This window comes from Syngnathus floridae, chromosome 14, assembly GCF_059516105.1.
Source record: "Syngnathus floridae isolate MCC-2025c chromosome 14, RoL_Sflo_1.0, whole genome shotgun sequence".
NCBI lineage: Eukaryota > Metazoa > Chordata > Actinopteri > Syngnathiformes > Syngnathidae > Syngnathus > Syngnathus floridae.
The window spans coordinates 9,809,421-9,829,877 of NC_142426.1; the positions used below are offsets into that span (position 1 = coordinate 9,809,421).

At 39.1% G+C, this 20,457-nt stretch overlaps 4 protein-coding genes across 5 annotated transcripts in view; 3 read left to right on the top strand and 1 right to left on the bottom strand.

Annotated features, from left to right (window-relative positions):
* The first annotated feature begins 6,286 nt into the window (after nt 1–6,286).
* The window catches only part of lrrc24 (leucine rich repeat containing 24), a 63,554-nt gene continuing 49,383 nt past the window's right edge, over nt 6,287–20,457 (top strand). Inside the window, exons 1-2 of the mRNA XM_088397417.1 lie at nt 6,287–7,755; nt 7,907–8,035. The gene's annotated coding sequence lies outside the window, so the exon portion shown is untranslated. The remainder of the gene's footprint in view (nt 7,756–7,906; nt 8,036–20,457) is intronic.
* Nucleotides 13,073–15,161, top strand: klf17 (Kruppel like factor 17). Its single transcript, XM_088397419.1, has 3 exons — nt 13,073–13,257; nt 13,384–14,380; nt 14,466–15,161. Exons 1-3 carry the CDS (start codon nt 13,186–13,188, stop codon nt 14,639–14,641), a joined length of 1,245 nt encoding a protein of 414 aa, XP_088253545.1. The 5' UTR covers nt 13,073–13,185; the 3' UTR covers nt 14,642–15,161.
* Nucleotides 16,069–18,322, bottom strand: ppp1r35 (protein phosphatase 1, regulatory subunit 35). The gene is made up of 6 exons (XM_088397420.1): nt 18,155–18,322; nt 17,483–17,660; nt 17,243–17,369; nt 16,785–16,906; nt 16,613–16,703; nt 16,069–16,524 (listed from the first exon to the last, which is right to left on the bottom strand). The coding sequence occupies exons 2-6, from the start codon at nt 17,657–17,659 to the stop codon at nt 16,220–16,222; spliced, it is 822 nt and encodes a 273-aa protein (XP_088253546.1). The 5' UTR covers nt 17,660; nt 18,155–18,322; the 3' UTR covers nt 16,069–16,219.
* Nucleotides 17,676–20,457, top strand: part of slc6a9 (solute carrier family 6 member 9) — a 34,017-nt gene continuing 31,235 nt past the window's right edge. Inside the window, exon 1 of one of the 2 annotated variants that reach the window (XM_088397405.1) lies at nt 17,676–17,694. The gene's annotated coding sequence lies outside the window, so the exon portion shown is untranslated. Of the gene's footprint in view, nt 17,695–19,684; nt 19,848–20,457 lie in introns of those variants that run through there. The other variant, XM_088397404.1, reaches the window with a different exon arrangement.

Here is a 20,457-nt window from a genome sequence, read left to right on the forward strand (position 1 = left end):
CACATAGGTTACATAATAGGCCATGTACAATATAAACTAATGAAATGACTTTATTGAAGTGAACAATTTTCTACTAAAATCTCGATTGCTTAGCACTCCCCCCCCCCCCAAGAAAGAAAAAAAATGTAAATTGGCTTATTTAAAGAAAACCTTTGATATTTAGTTTTATGTTTGTACAGTCTGTGATTATATGCCAACAATCCCTAAATTGCTTTATGCCATCTGACCACTGGCATCTAAGCAATGGCCATGGATACACTTCCTTTAGCTGAGCAATTACCAAAAATTCTCTCTGATGTCTTATCACGTACAGTGCCCTTCAGTGTGAGTGCGTGTTTATATAGCGATGTTCTGTGTCATTATATGTTGAACTGTTATTTTGCCACTCATGGGCATCAGGCATTTCTATGTTTATAAAGATATGAGCTAACTATGTTAAAAACGAAACATTTACTGGAACATGTTTACTCGTGATATTTTTCTAGGATGTTTAGACTAATCTAATAGTGTGCTAGCATACAAGCAGATAGTACTTGAATAGCAACCTAGTCCCAGATAAAGTACACTCTTAAAATGTCTTGGTTAAAATGAAATTGAATGAAATGGGTCCAAAGTGGGCGGCACCACTGCTGTTCTGATGATGCCACCCATCAAAATAGGTCAAGATGTGGGAATAACTCCACAGATTAATTTATAATTATGATTCAATAGAACCTTTATAAACTAGGTCTGTGGTGATTTTTGTAGTGTCATACTGCCCAATGGAAATTTGTGTTTATTCTGGGCCTCTCAGAATGTGTGCAAGCTGACCTTTGTCCCTCCTGCAGGTGAATTGTTGTTTTTGTTTTTATGTCTGCAAATAGATCAGAGTTTTGACCACCGCTGGCTTATGAACTCGATTTCCTCTTTCCAGGGAAAAATTGGTGTGCTATTTGCCACTGGGGTGGACTGAGTTTCCATAGACAAGAAGATATGTTGGAACATGCTGGTATATTTAGCACGTTGTTGCAGGCAACAATTTTACTCTTCAATAATAATTTACAAGCATGCTTAAACTAAGTGGCATACGCCCTCCATATATTCAGACTTAACTAGATAATTAAGTGGTAATTGCTGTATGACATAAGCAATTGAGATGCTAAAATTTTGAGTCGTCAATTAAAAAAACAGATTGCAAATAAAAACAATGGTAAACTGTGAAAAGCCTTATTATAAAAATACAAAGTTTTCCCTTTGTGCATTTTATAAACATTTTATACGGTTCTTTTTGTGCAACTTATTTAGTTGTGTTCTTCGTAAAAAGAAAAAAAATACAAACTAATGTTAAATTTATTACATATATGAATGAATGCTGGACATTGTTATGATGACCTTAAGGAAAGACTCGGAGGGAAATTATAAACTCTAATCCAAATGTCTGTTTTTTTTCATATTGTTGTAGTTTTTTTTTTTTATTTAGTCAACAGTAGCAACATTGACCACATTTGTACTTTGTCAAACAAGAAATTCTTCTGAAAAAGAGAAAATAGCTGACTAAAAAGATAGTTTTCTTAACTTCCACGAACTTTCACAGTATGTGCCAAAGAAAGTTGTGACTTTTATTTTTATTGTCAAGATTTCAAGTAAATTGTATGGTTGCATATTTTGTGCACATGTTTCCTGCATGGGGGTAGGGAATGATTGCAAAGTAAGGTAGAGGTTAAGGAAGAGGTGTCACAGTGGTGCGGCAGGATCTGTTGACGATCAGGTCTTGTATCTTCCACCCGCATGTCCCGAGGGCACAACCCTTTTGTGCATGAAGCCGTAAAACACCAAAATTGGCGCTTGGTTACATGAAAGAAGCTTTTGGGAGAGTGAGTGTGTGTACCATACAGAGGAGAGATTTAGCATCCATTTTCTTCTGATCGGTTTGACAGGTGAAGTGTTTTCTTTGATCCTCTGGCTCGCTCACGAGAACACATTCTCTTGTGGGCAGGCGATGATACTGACTGAGAAAATAGGAGGGTGAGAGCACAGGACACTGGGGAAAACAAAGGGAGATGGCAAGGAGCGAGATCATAGTGGCGGCAGAAAAAAAAATGAATGGGGGGGGTGTTGAGGAAGTGAGACGTTACTCTGAAGGGCTTTGGTTACGTTGGCAGTGAATACAAAGTGTCAAGGAAATGGAGAACGGAGAGGTCATGCCATCCATAAGGCTGTTTCGCTATCACTCGGTGACAGGCGAGAGGAGATGTAACAGATAAAGGGTAACAGGTGACATTCTTAAAATGAAAATGAAAGAATGCAAGGCCGTTTACTTTGTAACGATGACAATCATAGACACAACTGTTTTATTTTTGTTTTAACAGGTTTTCAGTTCAGTGTCAGCAATTACGACTCTATCCGAAATCTTTCATATTAAATTTTAAGAGATTTTATTAGAAATCTAATGTTGTGCCTTGCCCTATTATTATAGCAGGAATCGTAACCTTAGCAAAACTACTTCCTTGAAACACAAAGACAAAAGTTAGCTTCCGGGAGATGGGTAAAAAAAACACACATACAACAGGTAAATGACTCTTTGAACATGAGTGGAGGGTGTAAGACATCTCACTGGACTATAGGAGTCATCTAACTAATTGCTGTCATCCCCAGGGCATACAAGGTGTCAATAGGTCAGAGGTCAAGGACATCAATCAGGGTTCACCTGTCTCGACAAGCCTTTGAGGCTTTTTTTTTCTCAGGACTGTTTTATTTCATCTGAGCCTTTCATTTATATGACAACAGTGTTTAGAAGTATCTCAAAAAGGATTTTCTAATAAGACTTATTTTTCCCTAAACAGCTAAAATGCGTGCTTTTGTGCAATTGAACCACTGTGCCAATGTAACAAAGCATCTGGTGAATAACTCACTAACAGTAACGTCAGGTGAGGTTAACAAATACAAATATGATTAAGGCATGCCATGTAAATCACCCATTCACTCATCTTTATTATAAGTTCTTTGCAATTTAAATCCATTTTTTTCCAACAATGCATACGTTAGGACAAAATGAGTCCATGACAGGTTTTTTTGGGGCAGCCACAAGGTTGTGGTACATTAAGATGGAGATGAATTTAAAAAAAAAAAAAAATATGAAAGAATTGACAACCATCTGGGCATCTAGGTTCCATGATGGTCACCTGGGACTCTCAGGTGACCATCATGGAACCATCAGGGGTGTCAAACTCATTTTTTTCGCGGGCCGCATTGTCGTCATAGCTTCTTTCGGAGGGCCATTATGACTGTCAACCCAAATAAATGTATGAGCACCTCATATTATATACAGTAAAAGCTACCAAATAAACTGACAAATAACTCGTTTTCAAATCAGACGAGTAAAAACTGGTCAGATATTTAAAAAAAAGAGATATCATTAAAAGTGAAGACAATTTGCAATTCTAGTAATGACATAAATTTGATACACAATTTGTCTTTGCGGCCACATAAAATGGCACATATGAATCACATAATGAATGAATGAATGAACGAGCAAGGGAATCAACATACTCAATTACTTTATGTGAAAATGTGTTAGGCTCCCCCCACCCCCCACACCAGACTCAAATTGCACCATCCCTCACTAATATTTTCAAACGGCGCTCAAAGGGTACATTGCCTGGAGGACCACTGGGCTTGCGAGGGGGGTTGGGTGTGGTCTGGCTAAACTACAATCTAAATTATTTCTATACTTGGACAAGCCATGTGAAATAAATGAACTAAATGCTATGCTAATAAATCAATCAATCAAATCATAGGACAGGACTCCCAGTTCACATGCAGTGCAGTGTTTAACCTGAAAGTAGCGCAACATGGATGGTTTCTGCCCAAATTGAAACTTCCAGTGCAATATCAAAATAATGACCAGAATATGTAGTAGACACCAACATTTTTCAGCAAAAAAAAAGTTTATTTGGGGTGAGTACTCTTTTAAAGAATCTATGTGCAATACTGTAGAACAAAAGTGTATATTATGTTTGTATCGCTGAATTATAACTTTGAAACTTGTTTGATTGTAATGTACTTTTCTGTCACAGTTTAATTGATTTAAATATGTTGGATAGTCATTTCATACAGAGAGCATCTACTGTTAATGTCATAAGCGCTGACATTTGGCTAGCCAGCAGTACTAATATGTTGTAATTGACTGTTGGTTTGTTGTTGTTTTTCTTTCTCCTCATGCGGTCACCGGGAGTGATGCTATCTCCAAACCACAGGCGCCATTTCTGGATCAAATACAAAAACTGCTAATCTGCTTTGTGACAAAATGTGTGGTCTGTTAATGAAAGATGGGCGCCTGTTTCTGTTGATGTCTGGGTGTGTGAGAGAAACTGAAAACTTCAGGATGCTTCGCATGGACTGGTGGAGCCAAATTTAAAATTATTTTCTGTCTAGTTCATTGGATTATACATGATGGCAAATTTCTGTGGTGATACATGAAAATCTAAATCCATATATCCAATATTAACTGTCAAGCTAAAACACCCTAACCCTACTTTACACCCTAGTTTATTGACACAAAATTTTATTATAGGAAAAGCAAATGAGAATATACAACAAATACGTCTAAAAGAACTCACAAGTATATTACATTCAATTTGCACTTGATTATTATTATTTTTTTTTAATCAGTTTCACTTACATTTGTCTTTTGTCCCTTAAGCGTCATTTGTGCAAAATAATTTTATTTTGACATAAGGGCCTATGAGCTCCTTCGCTCTGGTCGACAGCATTTCTCCGTAATCTTAAAGTGGTTATAAGTCTAATAAACTTTTTTTTTATTTTGAAGATCCAACAGTTGAGGTAGCAGAGGTCAAGGGTCATGCTGTCTGCGTCTTATCAGTCCTCTGTCAACCTCTCCTTCAAATCTTCAGGATGTCATGCTCTTTAGTGCTATTTGCACAAAACAGTTTTAACTGAAAACGGACAAAAATAAAAAACTCTTCCGCCGTTTGCTTTCACGGATTTAGAGCCGGAAATGCAAATATTTGACATTGAAAAAAAGAATAACAACAATTATCTTTTTTGGAATGCCTCCTGGGCAATTGCTTTGGGGGCAAAACAAATAAAAATGAAATGAGACGCGTGTCCAATTTCCACCTGTGTAATCTGTGGAGGCCAGAATGTAGAACAAGGAGCGATACCGTCGTCTCTCTCTAACGGAAATGCACAAGGCCAGATTCTGATAACAGTCCAGCCTTCTGCAAAGCATTTTTGGGATCAAGTGATAACCAGCTTCACAGAAAATGTGACGAAGCACCGAGTGTTGATTGGCTGAGCCCTTACAATTCATGAATAGTTGCTTTCAAATTTGGTGTGGAGCATTTTCTTCCAGGTTTTCAACTGAAACTTTAACATGTTAAATTGTACTGCAAAAAATACATTTACTTGTTATTATTATTATTATTATTATTAGTAATAGTAGTAGTAGTAGTAGTAGAATTTATCATGAAAAAAGGTGTAGGACAAATATTAACAAGAAAATTTACATGTGAACTTACGTGATATGGAACATGTAAAAAATCTCATTTCTTATTTATTTTTGTTCATTTTTATTATGGTATGTACTAGTTTTGAATTCCATTCGGGCATTGTGACTAAATGCTTTAGCCCTGACTTCAATTTTGTTTAATTTAGCTTGTTTAATGTTATATTGACCACATGGAGAACTTTTTCAAAACCATTCTTCCCCAAAAAAGAAAACTTTGTATGTCTGAGCATATTGTATTGCAGAAATTCAGAAGAAAAATGTTGAACATAAATGTGAATATTTCACAAGTATGATTTCTTTTTCAAAACGGCATATTTTTTAAGCTGCTAAAAATCCTTATGATATTGTTTTTTTAAGTGCATGACAGAAACATGATGTTCTTTAAAATCCAGAAGCTGCAAAATTAAGGAGGGAGCATTTTAGTGGATTTTGAGGTTGTAATCCTTTCATTTAGGAGTATTTTGGGGGATGACTGCAACCTGAATGAGCCAGAAACTGCCAATGTGTTCAAATTTGCATGAATCATTCAACTGACATATTCAAATGTCCACGTGAAGGTGAAAAAGTCAGTAATTACACGTACGTGAGTTTCTGTTAGGATCTTGTCCACGTAATGGTGCCGTGCATTATCTCTGTTCCCAAGTTTGTTTTTGTTGCTCTGCTTGTTGAAACAGACCATTAAAAGTTGGAGGCAGACTTGGTCAAACAACAGTTATCTGAAGTGGATCCCATTAGGGCTCTAAATGTGACAGAAGGTTGGGAGAGGGGGGGGAGGGCTTTTACATAGCAAAGCCACTGAGCACATATCATGACAAATTGGGGGTGAGAAAACGTGTCAACTCTATTTAAAAGGCCAAAAGATAAATGTATGCTGACCAAGTTGTGTGCAAAACGTCTACAGACCACCTCGGCGTTTGCACAACGCACAGGAATTAACCTGTCTCAGCTTTAATCTCGAGAAAATCGCGCCATTACCCATAAATGATGACCAACAACAACCAGAGTGACAAGTTTGGGCCAAAATGCAAAGTGCTTGATAAATGTGCTCAGTTGACCCTTGATGAGCCCACAAAGTTGGTCTTCTGCTGCTAGTTCTGGAAGTTGTACATGTATTTGTTTTGATGACACGGGAGATAACATGGCTATGCAAAGCATGTCCTCGTAAGAATTATACAGACTAGCCAAGAAATAGTAATGCACTGCAACTAGAAACCTTTTTTTTGTAGTTTTGACAAACTTGAATGACATTTTTCGTCACAAAAGTTAATATTTGCAGTTAGGAAAAAAAACGTTCCATCTACATGAAAATTGAATAGTGTTGAACCCCTTGAGCAATTTGAGGAAAATTTGTATCGGTTCTCAAAAGCTAAATTTAAGTACCGTATTTTCTGCACTATAAGGCGCACCTAAAATCCTCCAATTTTCTCAAAAGCCGACAGTGCGCCTTATAATCCGGTGCGCATTATATATGGACCAATATTGAGCCACTACAGCAGGTGTGTCCAAAGTCCGGCCCGCAGGCCAAATGTATATATCTTATACATGGACAAAGTTTTAAAATGGGCCATTCATTGAAGGTGTGCCTTATAATCCGGTGCGGAAAATACGATACTAAAAACATGTGCAGAACACATTTGGGCAAAGAATGAGAACTGGTTCGCATCTGTCTGCTGTATGAACCTAGCTAATGATTTGACCTACAGCAGAGGTGGGTATGTTGATTTATTGACATTAATATATTGTAGCAACTGGATATCGACGACACTCATATAATATCGATATGGGTGCACGAAGCACGCTGGCGACACATACAGAGACTCAAGCAGGAGAAGATGGACGCTATGTAAGCAAGATAAAAAAGGGAGATCACACTGGGATTTCCTCAAAGTAGAGTAAAACATTTTTCTCTCCAAATTGTTCCTAAATTTGTAAAATTCCCACTGTCCTGGCCCATCTAATGAAAGGTCTGAAAGACTTGTTCCAGTCACTTAACCATCTCGGTTCCCTTTTGTCTCTTGTGTCTTTTGGGGTGGGTGAGGAGGGGGGTCAAAGGGTGTAATTGGCTTGGCCTGCTCAGGTGAAAGCCCACCTCTTGTCTGCGGACATAAAACCGTCTCCAAGTGTGTGTCTGCAGTGTGGCAAGGTTAAAAGGACATGCCGTGTTGGGACGAACACACACAGTCAAACAGAGAGCACCTCTTCATTCATGCTTCAGCCCCAACAATCAGCCCAGATACCTGGGGAAGGTAATTATTTGCACTCCTGTCTGTCTTCCATCTTTCAGAACACTTAGCTGCCATATCTGAGCAAAAACAGAAACTAGAATGTTACTCAGTACCCCAATGCAAATTTCTTCATTCGTACTTACAAGTTTTGCCGGTCTGTCCATTTTAACAGCACTCAGCGAAAATAAGTTGCCGCGACTACTTCCACCGCCAGTGTCTATGTAATGGAAGAGAAAAGAAGATGATACCAATGGCACTGAAGAAGGAAAAAAAAAGATATAGAAGATGAAGTCACACCAAGGTAAACTCGAGGCAAACAAAGGTTGGGAGCCAGTCCAGAGTTTTACTTTTCAGTCTCACTATTCCAGTTCAGTTAATACCATGCAGATTGGAATGATGTCTTTTTCTGACTGTTAAACCCTAGTTTGAAACCCTTACCATAGTTTGAAACCCTAACCCTAGTTTGAAACCCTGCCCCTAGTTATACACCCTAGTTTTACACCCTAACCCTAGTTCGAAACCCTGACCCTGGTTATACACCCTAGTTTTACACCCTAACCCTAGTTTCAATCTCTAACCCTAGTTATACACCCTAGTTTTACACCCTAACCCTAGTTTGAAACCCTATCCCAAGTTTGAAACCCTAGTTTAAAACGCTGACCCTAGTTTTAAACCCTAGCTTGAAACCCAAACCCAAGTTTGAAACCCTGACACTAGTTTGAAACCCTGACCCAAGTTTGAAACCCTATCCCAAGTTTGAAACCCTAGTTTAAAACACTGACCCTAGTTTTAAACCCTAGCTTGAAACCCTAACCCAAGTTTGAAACCCTGACCCTAGTTTGAAACCCTATCTTGAAACTCTAACCCTAGTTTGAAACCCAATCCCAAGTTTGAAACCCTAGTTTGAAACCCTGACCCTATTTTTAATCAAACCTCGCTTCTATTTTTCGCGGATAAATTTAAATCACTCTTTACCAATGCAAATAAACTGGCCATTGTGATTGTTTGACAACCACGCAGAAATCTGTTTGATTTCAAATGTGCATGTGTGGCCCCTATGGGAATGGAACTTCATCACGAGCAACATGTGACACAAAATACGCAAAGAGTTGGGCGACAATATATCACTTGTTGGCCTTTGGCTCACCCGCATGGAGCAGCTGTCCTATAGCTTCTATGTGGCCCGTGAAGGGAAGCAAAGAATAGTGGTATTTTTCGAGAGCACTTCATCATTGGACGCATGTAACCTTTCTTAAACTTGAACAGCTTGGCTGCATTTGTGCCACAATTAGTGGTTTTTCTTGTGTGTCAAACAAAAGCACAACAATGGGTCTGATTTTGACCCTTTGGCGTGTGTCTAGAATGTCATGGATGGTTAGCGCTAAAACAGCTAAGCCAATGAAAGACGAGCTACGTCAGCTAAGATAGATGAGACGCTGTGATCTCAAACACACACCTATGCACACGCACATACACACATAATCACACAAGTAGAGAGATTGTTTCTGAAAACATCACACATTATGGCTCCAAAGCAACCCAATACCTTTTCCCTGTTTTAGCACATGCTTCCTCCCCTTTAAGAAGAAACCTATCGTGAACTAATTTTATTCATCCTGCAACCCATTTGTTTTTATTGATGGCACAAAAAAATTACCAAAAGTGGTGTCTTTCTCTAGTGTCATCAGTTTTTAATGTGATGTTTTTCTTTTGTTTATTTTTTGTCTAGAAATTTGTACTCGCAAAATTTATATCCACGACAAACATCAAATATTTGGTCGTGGATATGTGTTTTGCTGCCAATCTAAGATTGATATGTGTATTTGGATATTTCTCATAGTGTGTGAAAAAGGTTTTGTGGTGAAAAAAGTTTGTGTATTTACACAGCAGCAATTCTAAATAGTCCAGTTTTTCTTTTTAATAAATTTGTGTTGTTCAAGATTTTCCCACATTTTGCATTGACATGAACTTTTGATGCACCTTTTTCTTGGGATAAACATGAATACACTGTAATGGAAAGCACACATATAACAGGCGGAACTAGTAAATAGCCCTGGAGGTATACAATACGAGCTGGTAAAAGGCAGCGGTCACATCCTTGGTGTCTGCTCGAGGCTCACACAGAGGGAAAAAAAAAAAAAGCTGAAACTGAGTCAAAAAACTAGACCGGTTTCTATTCTGCTTTGGATAAAAATGCAAGATCAGGTTGAATAATATTGAATAGCATTTTATATGAATGACCGTAGATGTTCTTTTTACTATTCAAGCACTATGGGTTGTTTATCATCTTATATGATCCTAATGAAGATGGAAAAATATGTTCCTGAACCTGAATGAATCTGGATTTTATTATATACAGTTTTGCAACACAGTTATACGATATTATTACTGTGTGTCGAAAAGAAGAGGAAGCACTGCAGTGTTATTTTTTTATTGTTTTGGAGCAGATACTGTATTGTGTTTGAGCTGAGCATTAATCAACCCCTGGATCAGGACTCCAAGGAACATATTAAACCTCTCCCGGTAATTTTAGTAAGTATCTCCATGTAATGTAACAAACTAAGTTAAGATTAAAGTAACAATTGCTGTAATATCAGCGTCACAAATCATCCGGCTAAGCAGGAACTAGGTTCGCCTGGGGATTAAGACTATGATGGCGATACAATGGCGATTCAAGATGATCTCTTGTATTATTTTACAGCAGTGATGTAAACTAAGATGAAGTTGATGTGCGGTTCACAAAAATACATTTTCTACGGGAAGGTCAGTCATGTTATTGAAAGGGTTCATTCAAATTACTTTAGTAAGGAATTTATGGGGCAGTTAAAATTTTTGATACATTTGGTTAAAAAAAAAAAATCTGTCCTTAAAAGGAGGAAGACAAAGATGTTTATTATTTTCTATTTTAATTTCCAAGTAAAATAAACCTGCATTTTAACTGTTAATTGCAACACTTTTGGCAAAATACTATAAAAAAAGAAAAAAAAAATTGGCTGGTCCACCAAAATTATAATGAAATAGTCAAATGTTAGTGAATCGATGGTGAGAAATATGAGAAATGTTATTCTCATATAAAACTGTACAACTATAAGTGGGCATTTAATCATAAATTATTACTAATTGGTGTTTTAATAGCATTTACAAAGTGTTTTTTAGCGTTCAGAGTAGAATTCTGCGTGATTGTATTTTTCCACATGTACATAGATTATCTGGTGACATCATCTTGAACCTGGAAAATGCTGACCGTCAGCTTTGTGTTACCTGACAAAACATGAAGTAGTTATCAGTATATGTGTACTACAATAAATACGATCCTCATCATAGACTAATTAATTCCACCAATATGCAACGTGCTCCTTAGTATGAGGCCATCTGATCTCATTAGGCTAACTGCTGATGTCTTCATTAGTGCTGAACACTTTTAAACCATTTAGCCACCTTGAGCCGTCTGCTTATTGGCACGAGATAACCTTTTAACGCCGCTGCTAACTAAACACTGAGGTGGGGCGGTAATCTTTTGTTTGATATATCAAGTGGTTTGATTAGCATACGGGTTCGTGTCACGCTACAAATGTGCTGCAAATCCTGATATCAAGCAAATGTGTACAAATTATATCCATATTGAATTAAGTAAAGCCAATGTTTGCAAGCCATTTATTCAATTTTTCAGTCAAACTGGGTGAAATTGGACCTTTTTAAGGAAGAGTCAGAATCACTGAAGCGAATTTTGTTCCATAAGGAAAAAACTATTGCTGTTTCGTTCATTCCATGCAAATTGGGGTATTTGAAGCGGAATTGTTATTAGCACATGTGCACTTCACTGCTCATTCCAAACAAAAGCCTCCGTTTGCACAACAATACACACGTCCACAAACAATTACATGTATGAATAAAATGCTTTCAAATGTGAAAATAGCAGTTGAGTCGTCCATTTCCAGAACATGTTGGCACACATACAAAGAGCCACACTGCAACTTCTTGTACAAGTTAAACTTCGATAAAAGTTCAGAAGGGGAATGCTGAGATGAAAGACAATAAGATGAAAGTTTATTTTGTTTGTTTTACAATTAACATGGCTGGAGAATCATTTATCTAAATTTTAGCTTCATTTTTTTGGGGGGGGGGGGCATAAAAGTTAAGTAAAAAAAACAAACTCTTAACCTAACCCGTCTTTATTTATTCTGTGTAAAGTTGTAAACTCTGAGGCAATTTAGTGTATCTATAAGATGGCATGCCTCGGCTCTGTCTGACTGTAATCTTCAGTAATTGTGTTTAGAAAACACTCAAGCTGGACGGCTTCCTCCCTTTTAAGAGTCACAAAGGGAGAAACCTGAGCCTGAGGTGGTTCTTTATCTCAGTGTTTCTGTCTGTTTTCGCCAGTTGTATTCTTCCTAACTAACATAAATTTGCCATTGATGAGACATGATTTAGAATGTTTTCCTCTGGATGGGGCACAGATTATACCATCAACCATTGGACATGTATGATATGATTTTTAATGTAGCTTTTGTGCGTAAAAAAAATTACCAATAGAAAAGACATTTAAAGAAAATTTAAAATATATATTTTTAAATGATTAATTATGCGTGGTGAGGTTCTTTTTGTGTATTCTTCTAGTTTCATTTTAAAAGATGATATTTTTTAATGGTAAAAATTAAAAAACAATTCAACCAATGTTTTCAGTCACTTTTTTTTTTTTTTTTAACTTTTTTTTGTATGCTTCCCGAGGTCAAGCACCTGTAGGCCATTATGATAACATTATCATAGCAACGACTGCGGGGCCTCACGGGGCAGTTGGAGGCGGGGGTAAGATCATTCAAGAAACATGTAGTCCTTTGTTTGACAGCCAGAATAATGGCTCGTTTCGATGGGCCCTTCACACATTGCATATTTACGGATCAATTCAGGACAAATTAATGACGCAGCCTGAAAGTGTGTTCCAAAAGATTAGCGCGAAACCAGGGGAGATAAATGATGGTTAGGGGGATGGTAACATTTCAATCATTTGAAGTTTGAGCATTTAAACGATATTGCATTTTTAAACACGACATATAAAGACAGTTTAAGTGTGTGTCTTAATGTGTCCAACAGGAAAAAAAAATATTTGAGTTTATTCCTGCAAAAAATAAAAAAAAAAGACTGATGATTTGAATGATGCGCCTAGGACCATGTTTCTTGCATTACAGTATATTACGTCCACCAGGAAGGACCAAAATAAGTCTGGTGCCTTACCTGCCTGCATAGCACCGATGAGTACGTGTTGTTGTATTATGCGTTGATGGAATGGATGGGTTGCCACGCCCCCCAGTATGCGCCAAGGTATATATAAGACGCTTCCACTGCTCGTGCGGCATCCATGAACAAGCGCTCCATGGGCAGGGAAGTCTCTGTTGGTTTTTACACTGCTAATTTGTTGTTTTACTTTTGTTTCGTCCGATTTGAGTGGTTTGCATGGCTTTGACCGACATAGCGATGCCCAGCACCGCTGCATCGTGTTTCCAGTCGACGGGTCCTTTTCCCAACGTGAGTAATGTGATCCAAACTTTTCAAAACTTGTTAGACTTTCTCTACGAGCCAGCAGACTTAAAGAAAGATTTGGATGATAGGGTATTGATTCCTAACAATTCGTCATCTTGTTCGACTCCACAGCGATGTCAAGATGAACGTGGAAGAGGGAGTGCACCAGACATCCAAGTGGAGTTCAGCATGTTCAAACCTCCGGCTTTGTCCTCCAAAGACGACGACGACCTGAGCAAATTCTTGGACCTCGAGTTCATCTTATCGAACACTCTCAGTTCGGATGTTGTGGGAGACAGTGTCGATGGCATTGCGGACACGCCTCAGCCGTGCGCCTACGCGCTACCCGACTCCCCGGAGAGCTGCAGCGGTAGCTCGGAGTGCGTTGATCGGCCATCCCCACAGCAGCTCCACAACTACAACGGCGCGGTCCGCTTCACCGAACCCAACTCCTTGCGTAGCCTCATGGCGGAACTTCTTGCCCCTGACGACAACTATCCGCGGGAGAGGTCGCCTGGGTGCGCAGACGCGGCGAGAGATAGCAGAGAGTACACGGAGCTGGGCGCGCTCAACCCGGTTACGCATCACTACCAGCCATCATCGCTTGGATACAAAATTAAAATAGAGCCCAGTGCGCAATCGTGTATGTTGGCCGGTGGGGACTATATGGGGCATGCTGCTTTCATGCATCAGCAGAATCAGACTCCAGGTACTGGTTTCGGTCCACACGTCATGCAGCAAGAAACGCTGGGGCGCACAGACTGTCATTTAGTGCAGCTCGGCTTCACTACTCATCACCTTCCAAACAACTACGCGAACAGTTACAATTACGCACAACACATGTCCACGCGCTTCCAAGGGCAGTATAGCATGCACGCAGAGACCGCGCACATCCATCACCATCAAAGGCAGCATGCAGCTTCTGCGCAAGGCGTCTTGCTCACTCCACCGTCCTCACCGTCGCTGATGGACTTCTACGGGCCAGACGAAGCGGTCGGACTCAAGCAGAAGAGAGGACGCAGATCGTGGGCTCGAAAGCGCGCTGCCACGCACAATTGCGAATTCCCGGGATGTGGGAAAACGTACACAAAGAGCTCGCACCTCAAAGCGCACATGAGGACTCATACGGGTAAGCACCACATTTTTTTGTAAAAAGTCACTTTTGTCATCGAAATACCCAATCGTATAAATTAACACGTTCTTCTCGCCCTCAGGTGAGAAACCATACCACTGCAACTGGGAAGGCTGCGGATGGAAGTTTGCGAGGTCAGATGAGTTGACGCGCCACTTTCGCAAGCACACTGGACACAGGCCGTTCCAATGTCACCTCTGCGAGAGGGCCTTCTCACGCTCCGACCACCTGGCGCTCCACATGAAAAGGCACATGTAGACCTTGATGGCCTCTTCTCTCTTGTAAGCCTTTGTGCGCATCCGCGCATATACTCAGTTAAGTTATGACCACTTCAGCGTGGTTTGGAAATAAGTTATTGACTGTTAATATGTGAGTGCCTTAAAAAGACTTCCAAAAGACAACTGCACATTGGGCAGGACCCAGAATGCTGCACCTTTGTGTACTTTTTTGCATTTTTTTAATTTTTTAATGTTTACAGTCCTTTCTTTGATACTGCTCGAGTTTTACATTTTGCTATACACTTTTTTTTTTTTTTACCTCGAAAGTTATTGTAAATCAAGCCTAATTCCATTGTGAATGTGTGATTTAGGTTTCAGATGGCATGCGATGTGGAATCACTTAAGACTGCAGGGTCATCTATTTTTTTAATGAAATTATATATAGGTTTTTTAAAATGAAGAAATGGATTCAATTGCTCTATGATAAACTATCTGACTCGCCAAGAAGGAATTTTGTATGCTTCAGGGCTCTAAAATAAAACCTACTTCAAGAAATATAATTTCCACGCTATTGCCCTTATATGCAATACCCACAATGTATTATTTTACGTAATAATTGTTAATTTGATAGCCTACCTACAATATTCTACCACGTTCACTACTTTTCCAAGACTGCCCTCTAGTGGTCAGTGCTATAAAGGCAGGAACACGAGTGGTTAGTTGTCACTGGCAGTTTATACTAAACTGCACTCTTAAAACCTCTGAGCCAAAAACAACACAATTTGAATAATACAAAAAAAAGACCCGCTAACTTGGGACAATTTGACCCAAATTATTGGTTGTCTTGTACAAAATAATTTTAATTGACCCAACAGTTTTAAAGGATGTAGAAGTGCATTTACAGGTGTGAAAATAGATTTGGAAATTACAGATTGAACTCCTGTTAAGTAAAAGTTATTTAAAAAAGGATGCGGCTAAGCACAAAAGTATTGATTAAGATGAATGTTTACTATCAGTTGCATTTACCCATTTAAGACGAGAAACACTTTCACTTTTATTCATACACTTGCTGTGATACCCACTCTTTTATGTCATTTCATCAGCGGAGGTGGAAAAACAAGCCTCTATTGTCAAAGTAAGGAGTGAAAAGTAAACCTGTTTTCAAATGTAATGACTAATTAATGGCTGTGATGAAACGTTGGCAGAATACTAGATACTCAAGTTTACTGCAGGTATCCTTGTCTAAGTAGAACGCAAATGTAGCACACTAAAACGGACCACAAGAATAGTTTGAAACAACCTTTAATAACAACTGACAAGTCGAGTAACAAACGGATGTGCTCGCAACACATGTTTAAATAATGAGCAGTTTACTTCAAAGTCCAGATAAAGGGTCTTTGAAAAATGGGTAGGGCATCAAGTAAAAGAGTTTTTTATATATATAGTCAAAATATATCCACACAAGACTTTTATTCTAGTTTTAAACACTTTATTGTTTATTAAACACTTTTTTTTTGTTGCATTTTTAAACATTTTTGCAAACATTTTAAAGTCAAGAAACATTCTTGTTCACTAACTTCAGAAAACAAATTTGTGAACATTTTAAAGAGAAGCTGTACTATGGTGCGGCTTCCCAGCGACTCCTTCGTCTAAAAAGGTCAAACGTCGAGGAGGAGGGATAAGGTGCTGGCATATGGTTTGTAATGACTGGCTCCTCCTCCACGGGGAAGGGCCTCTGTCTGAACAAGTCAGGTGTCAAAAAGATGAGGGGTGAGGGGCCTTCTGTTACTTTGGTGTCAAGACTTCGGGGTGCTGGAGCCAAAACCAGCTTGTCCTTAACGGCTTGGCTTATCAGCTGACTCTCAGGCACATCCACGCTGACCAATGAGGTGAAAAGGGTCTGAGACCGAGAAACGTTGGTTCCTGTGTGGGGGGGGGGAGTACATTCATGAAAAAAGTGACTTCTTCGCATTGTGTCAAACTCACTTTGCAGGGACTTAAAACAGGTTACCTTGTGTCGCTTTGCTGTTGATCTGTTTTTTTGTTTGCTCCACCTCCTGTAATGTCTCCTGAACAGCTTTCTGGGTGTTAAACTCTGCTCCCTGGGAACAAATGAAAGATGATCAATAAATGCTACTATGATAACCCCCCCCCCCCCCCATTGCTCACAGGAATTACAATACCTGCAATTCCAAGAGCTTTGCCTTTAGAGCCAAGGTGGTGTTGAGCTCCACCTCCTCAAGAACGTCGGGATGGTCATAGGATATTGCAGCCGTCAGCTCTGTCTTCTGGTTCAGCGTTCCAGCTATGTGGTCAACAAGTGGTCTTAACTAGAAATTTCAGAAAAGTCTTGTCCCTTCCCATGTTTACGCATGAATACTCACACTTGGTCAGTGGTTCTCAAAATTTTTTACACCTTTCGAGTCATTTTATTTTTGCATGAACAGTTTTTAAAGTAGACCGGAACAGCCAAAAATATGCATCAATGTGGCAACCATGTTAACAGGGGCGACTTGCATTGGCTTAGTGTGAGTACGACCAAACTGTCAGCGTCCAGGTGCATTCTGGGTCGTGGAGTCAGTTGGGTTTGCCACAGAAGAACGAGTATGATTGAAATAGCTAAAACACGAAAGTCACTCACTCCTTGGATTTTGTTTTCCGTGCAGATGATCACTATTGCTGGTTGGCTGTCGAGGCGGTGCATCACTGAGGGGTTGGATCTGTGGCTCTGATATTACCTTCACGACCACTGGCTCTTTCAAAAACGCCTGTGAAGGGCAACGGTTATGTCATTAGTTGCAAACATACGTCACAGTGTTTTTAATCAATGTGAATCAGTCACATGCATTAAATCATTCTGTTAGTGGCTATTACAATTCACCTTTGTTTTTTTCTTTCTCTGTTTGTTCTTCTGTTGCTTCGGGTGCATGTGAGTCGGGCTGCTCATGACAGACAGGTCAAGTTCGGGACAGACTTTCAGTGCAGAGGAGGAGGGGAGTGGGAGAGGAGCCACTGATGGAGAGGGAGGAGGCGAGAGGAAGGAGGCTCCACTTTTCATCCTAACAGCAAAATGCAGAGAAATATTCCTTTAAGGTTTGTGGGACAAATCATTATATAAAGGACTAAAGCAGCTTCACAAGGTCATGAAAATGCATGTTGGTTGGGTACCGTTTTCGATTTCTATGCTTCAATCTAACTATCTAAAAGATACAACTTTAAATGTGCATTACCGTCCAATCAGGAGTGGGGCATTAATAATACTAAATAATGTAAGTCGATGAGAATAGTCATATTTGTCTGCATGAGAAATGCATTTAATTTGACGATAAAGATGCAATTTAGTAGGTACATGTCAAATATCACAATTATTTGATAAAGCTATATGCACCAAAATTGCATATTGCACATTTTTTTCAACATCCTGCAGAGCTTATTAGCGCTATAATGCATGTACTCGATTCGGTTCAAGAGTGTAACGAGGCGAACTAAGGCGACAATGAAGCCAACACGTCAGTTCTTAGTGACGCTTTCTTCAGTAGAGCAGTAGTTTTACCTGAATTCAAGGCGATTTGCCAACAAAAAGAAGCGGTCCGTTTCGGTCCTGCGGAACTTCAAACGTATCTGAAATGTCCAATAACAAATATTCTGTTGTTGCACTCAGCGAGGAAGAAAATACTTGCTTGGTTTCTTTTTTAAACTCGGTGCTCTTAAAGGCATTTCCGGGTCCGGTTTCCGACGTTCCAAATGTAACAGTGACACCTAGTGGTGATCTGCACGATTACTTTTCTACCGTTCACAGCGACAAGAGAAGCATGTATATATGTGTATATATGTGTATATATGTGTATATATGTGTATATATGTGTATATATGTGTATATATATATATATATATATATATATATATATATATATATATATATACACCTTTTTGAGCTGTCCTAATTTTAGTTGTTTAAGTTATTTAAGACTTGCTTGGGACATTTTGTTATTGTCCTGTTTTCTTTTTTTCCTTTTATATTTTACTGATATCTTTTCCTGTTTTTAAGCTCGAAATAGAATTGATTGATTGACTGAAAACCTAAAATATGAATTTTTGGATCTGGGTAATTAAGTTGTTAAACAGATACAACAGCAAATATAAAAGGTTAGAGGTACAATTTTCAGCATTTTGTGTTTATTTAAGTTTTACGCAGCGTCCCAACTTTTGTGGAACTAGGTTTGCACTTATCCCATAGTATTTTCTACATATTGTAGCTATTAACTTACATTTTGTAGCCATATATATATATATACACACACACAGATTTGAGGAGTCAAACCGTGATTTTTTGACATGACTGTAATGTAGTCCTACATTTGAACACCACTATACGTTTGGTCAGAGCCTTCACCTCATTCCCCAGTCCTCTCACCCCACCTTCTGACCATCTGCGCGCCAGCATCGCCACACACACAAACATTCTGTAACCCGATCGCTCCAAAAAGGTAAAATCCCAAATCTGCATGCCAAAGCCTCGCAGAGTCATGTCATTGTATGTTCTGCATCCATCACCCGTCGCACAATCCATATATATCACTATTGTGTCAGTGCAGCGACGTTTCCATGTACGCACATCAGCCCCAGGCTACCACACCTGTCTGCAAGATTTGGTTGACGCAATATGTATCTGCAAGATATGCCATACATTCTAATTTATAAAGACTGAACGCGATTGCTCGCTGCCGCCGAGAAATGAATCACAAAAGCCGTTTGCACACAAAACACATCCCATTGCATGTTAACAAAAGAATGAATAATGCCTGCAGTCATTCTTCCACCGAACACGTGTAGCGCCGCACAATAAAGTGAGCTATTCGACGCTGTAATATATATTTAATTTAGTTTTGCTTGCACCTAAAATGCAATTAGATTATTTTAATATTAGCAAATCTTTTTGGCATGGGAATCAGCAGACTTCTGCAAATCCGACAGTTGCGTCCCTGACAACGTCCGTCCGTGCGCGTGCGCAAGTGGGTGCAGTGCGTGTAATAAGCGTGCGCTAAACATGGAGCTGCCTCTTCAGTGGATAACAGAGTTGTAAAGGGAGGGCCCTGAGAGTCGTTGACCCGACTGTGGTCGAGAATGGGAAGGGTAGTCAAGATGATGCAACTTTTAACAAATTGGGCAGATATACATACGGACATAAGATGTGGAGGAACCATTATAACTGTAAAATATCAATTTGTGGAGGAACCATCATAACCGTAAGATAACAGTTTTTGACTTTACACTCATATGTGTGTGTATATATATATATATATTTATATATATGCTGAGAAACTCACATGGTGATCCAAATTGTTACAATGGATTAAAACGTGGTGATCATATTGTCATATTGTATGGCCCTTTTATATTTTGTGGAAAGGTTGACTGAGTGAATGTATTTCATTCGTGTACAAAATTGATACTTGAGGAATGGGACCTACCTGAATGTTTGACAACAAACGCGTCATATCGATAATAAATATTAGTTGAACTTCTCGGGAATGACAGTTGCCTTCAAATTAAACATTGACTTTTGCAATGCTATTATTAAAAACAAATAGTGATTTTTTTTTCAGGAATGTTGGTCAACAAAACATAGATGTTTGCGATGCCATTATTAAAAACACAAGTGTTTCAATGAGGTTGCTGAACTGGGTGGTCAAAGTAGGGTATGTCAACAAAAGTTGCACATGTATGGATGGTAATAGATAAGCCCAACCCTATCCAGATACAGTCCCCACCCCCATTATATCATTATCCACTCAGAAGGTTGCCTACTTGTTCATTTCAGAAAGGACTGAGGCACCGGCATACATGTCGAAAGGC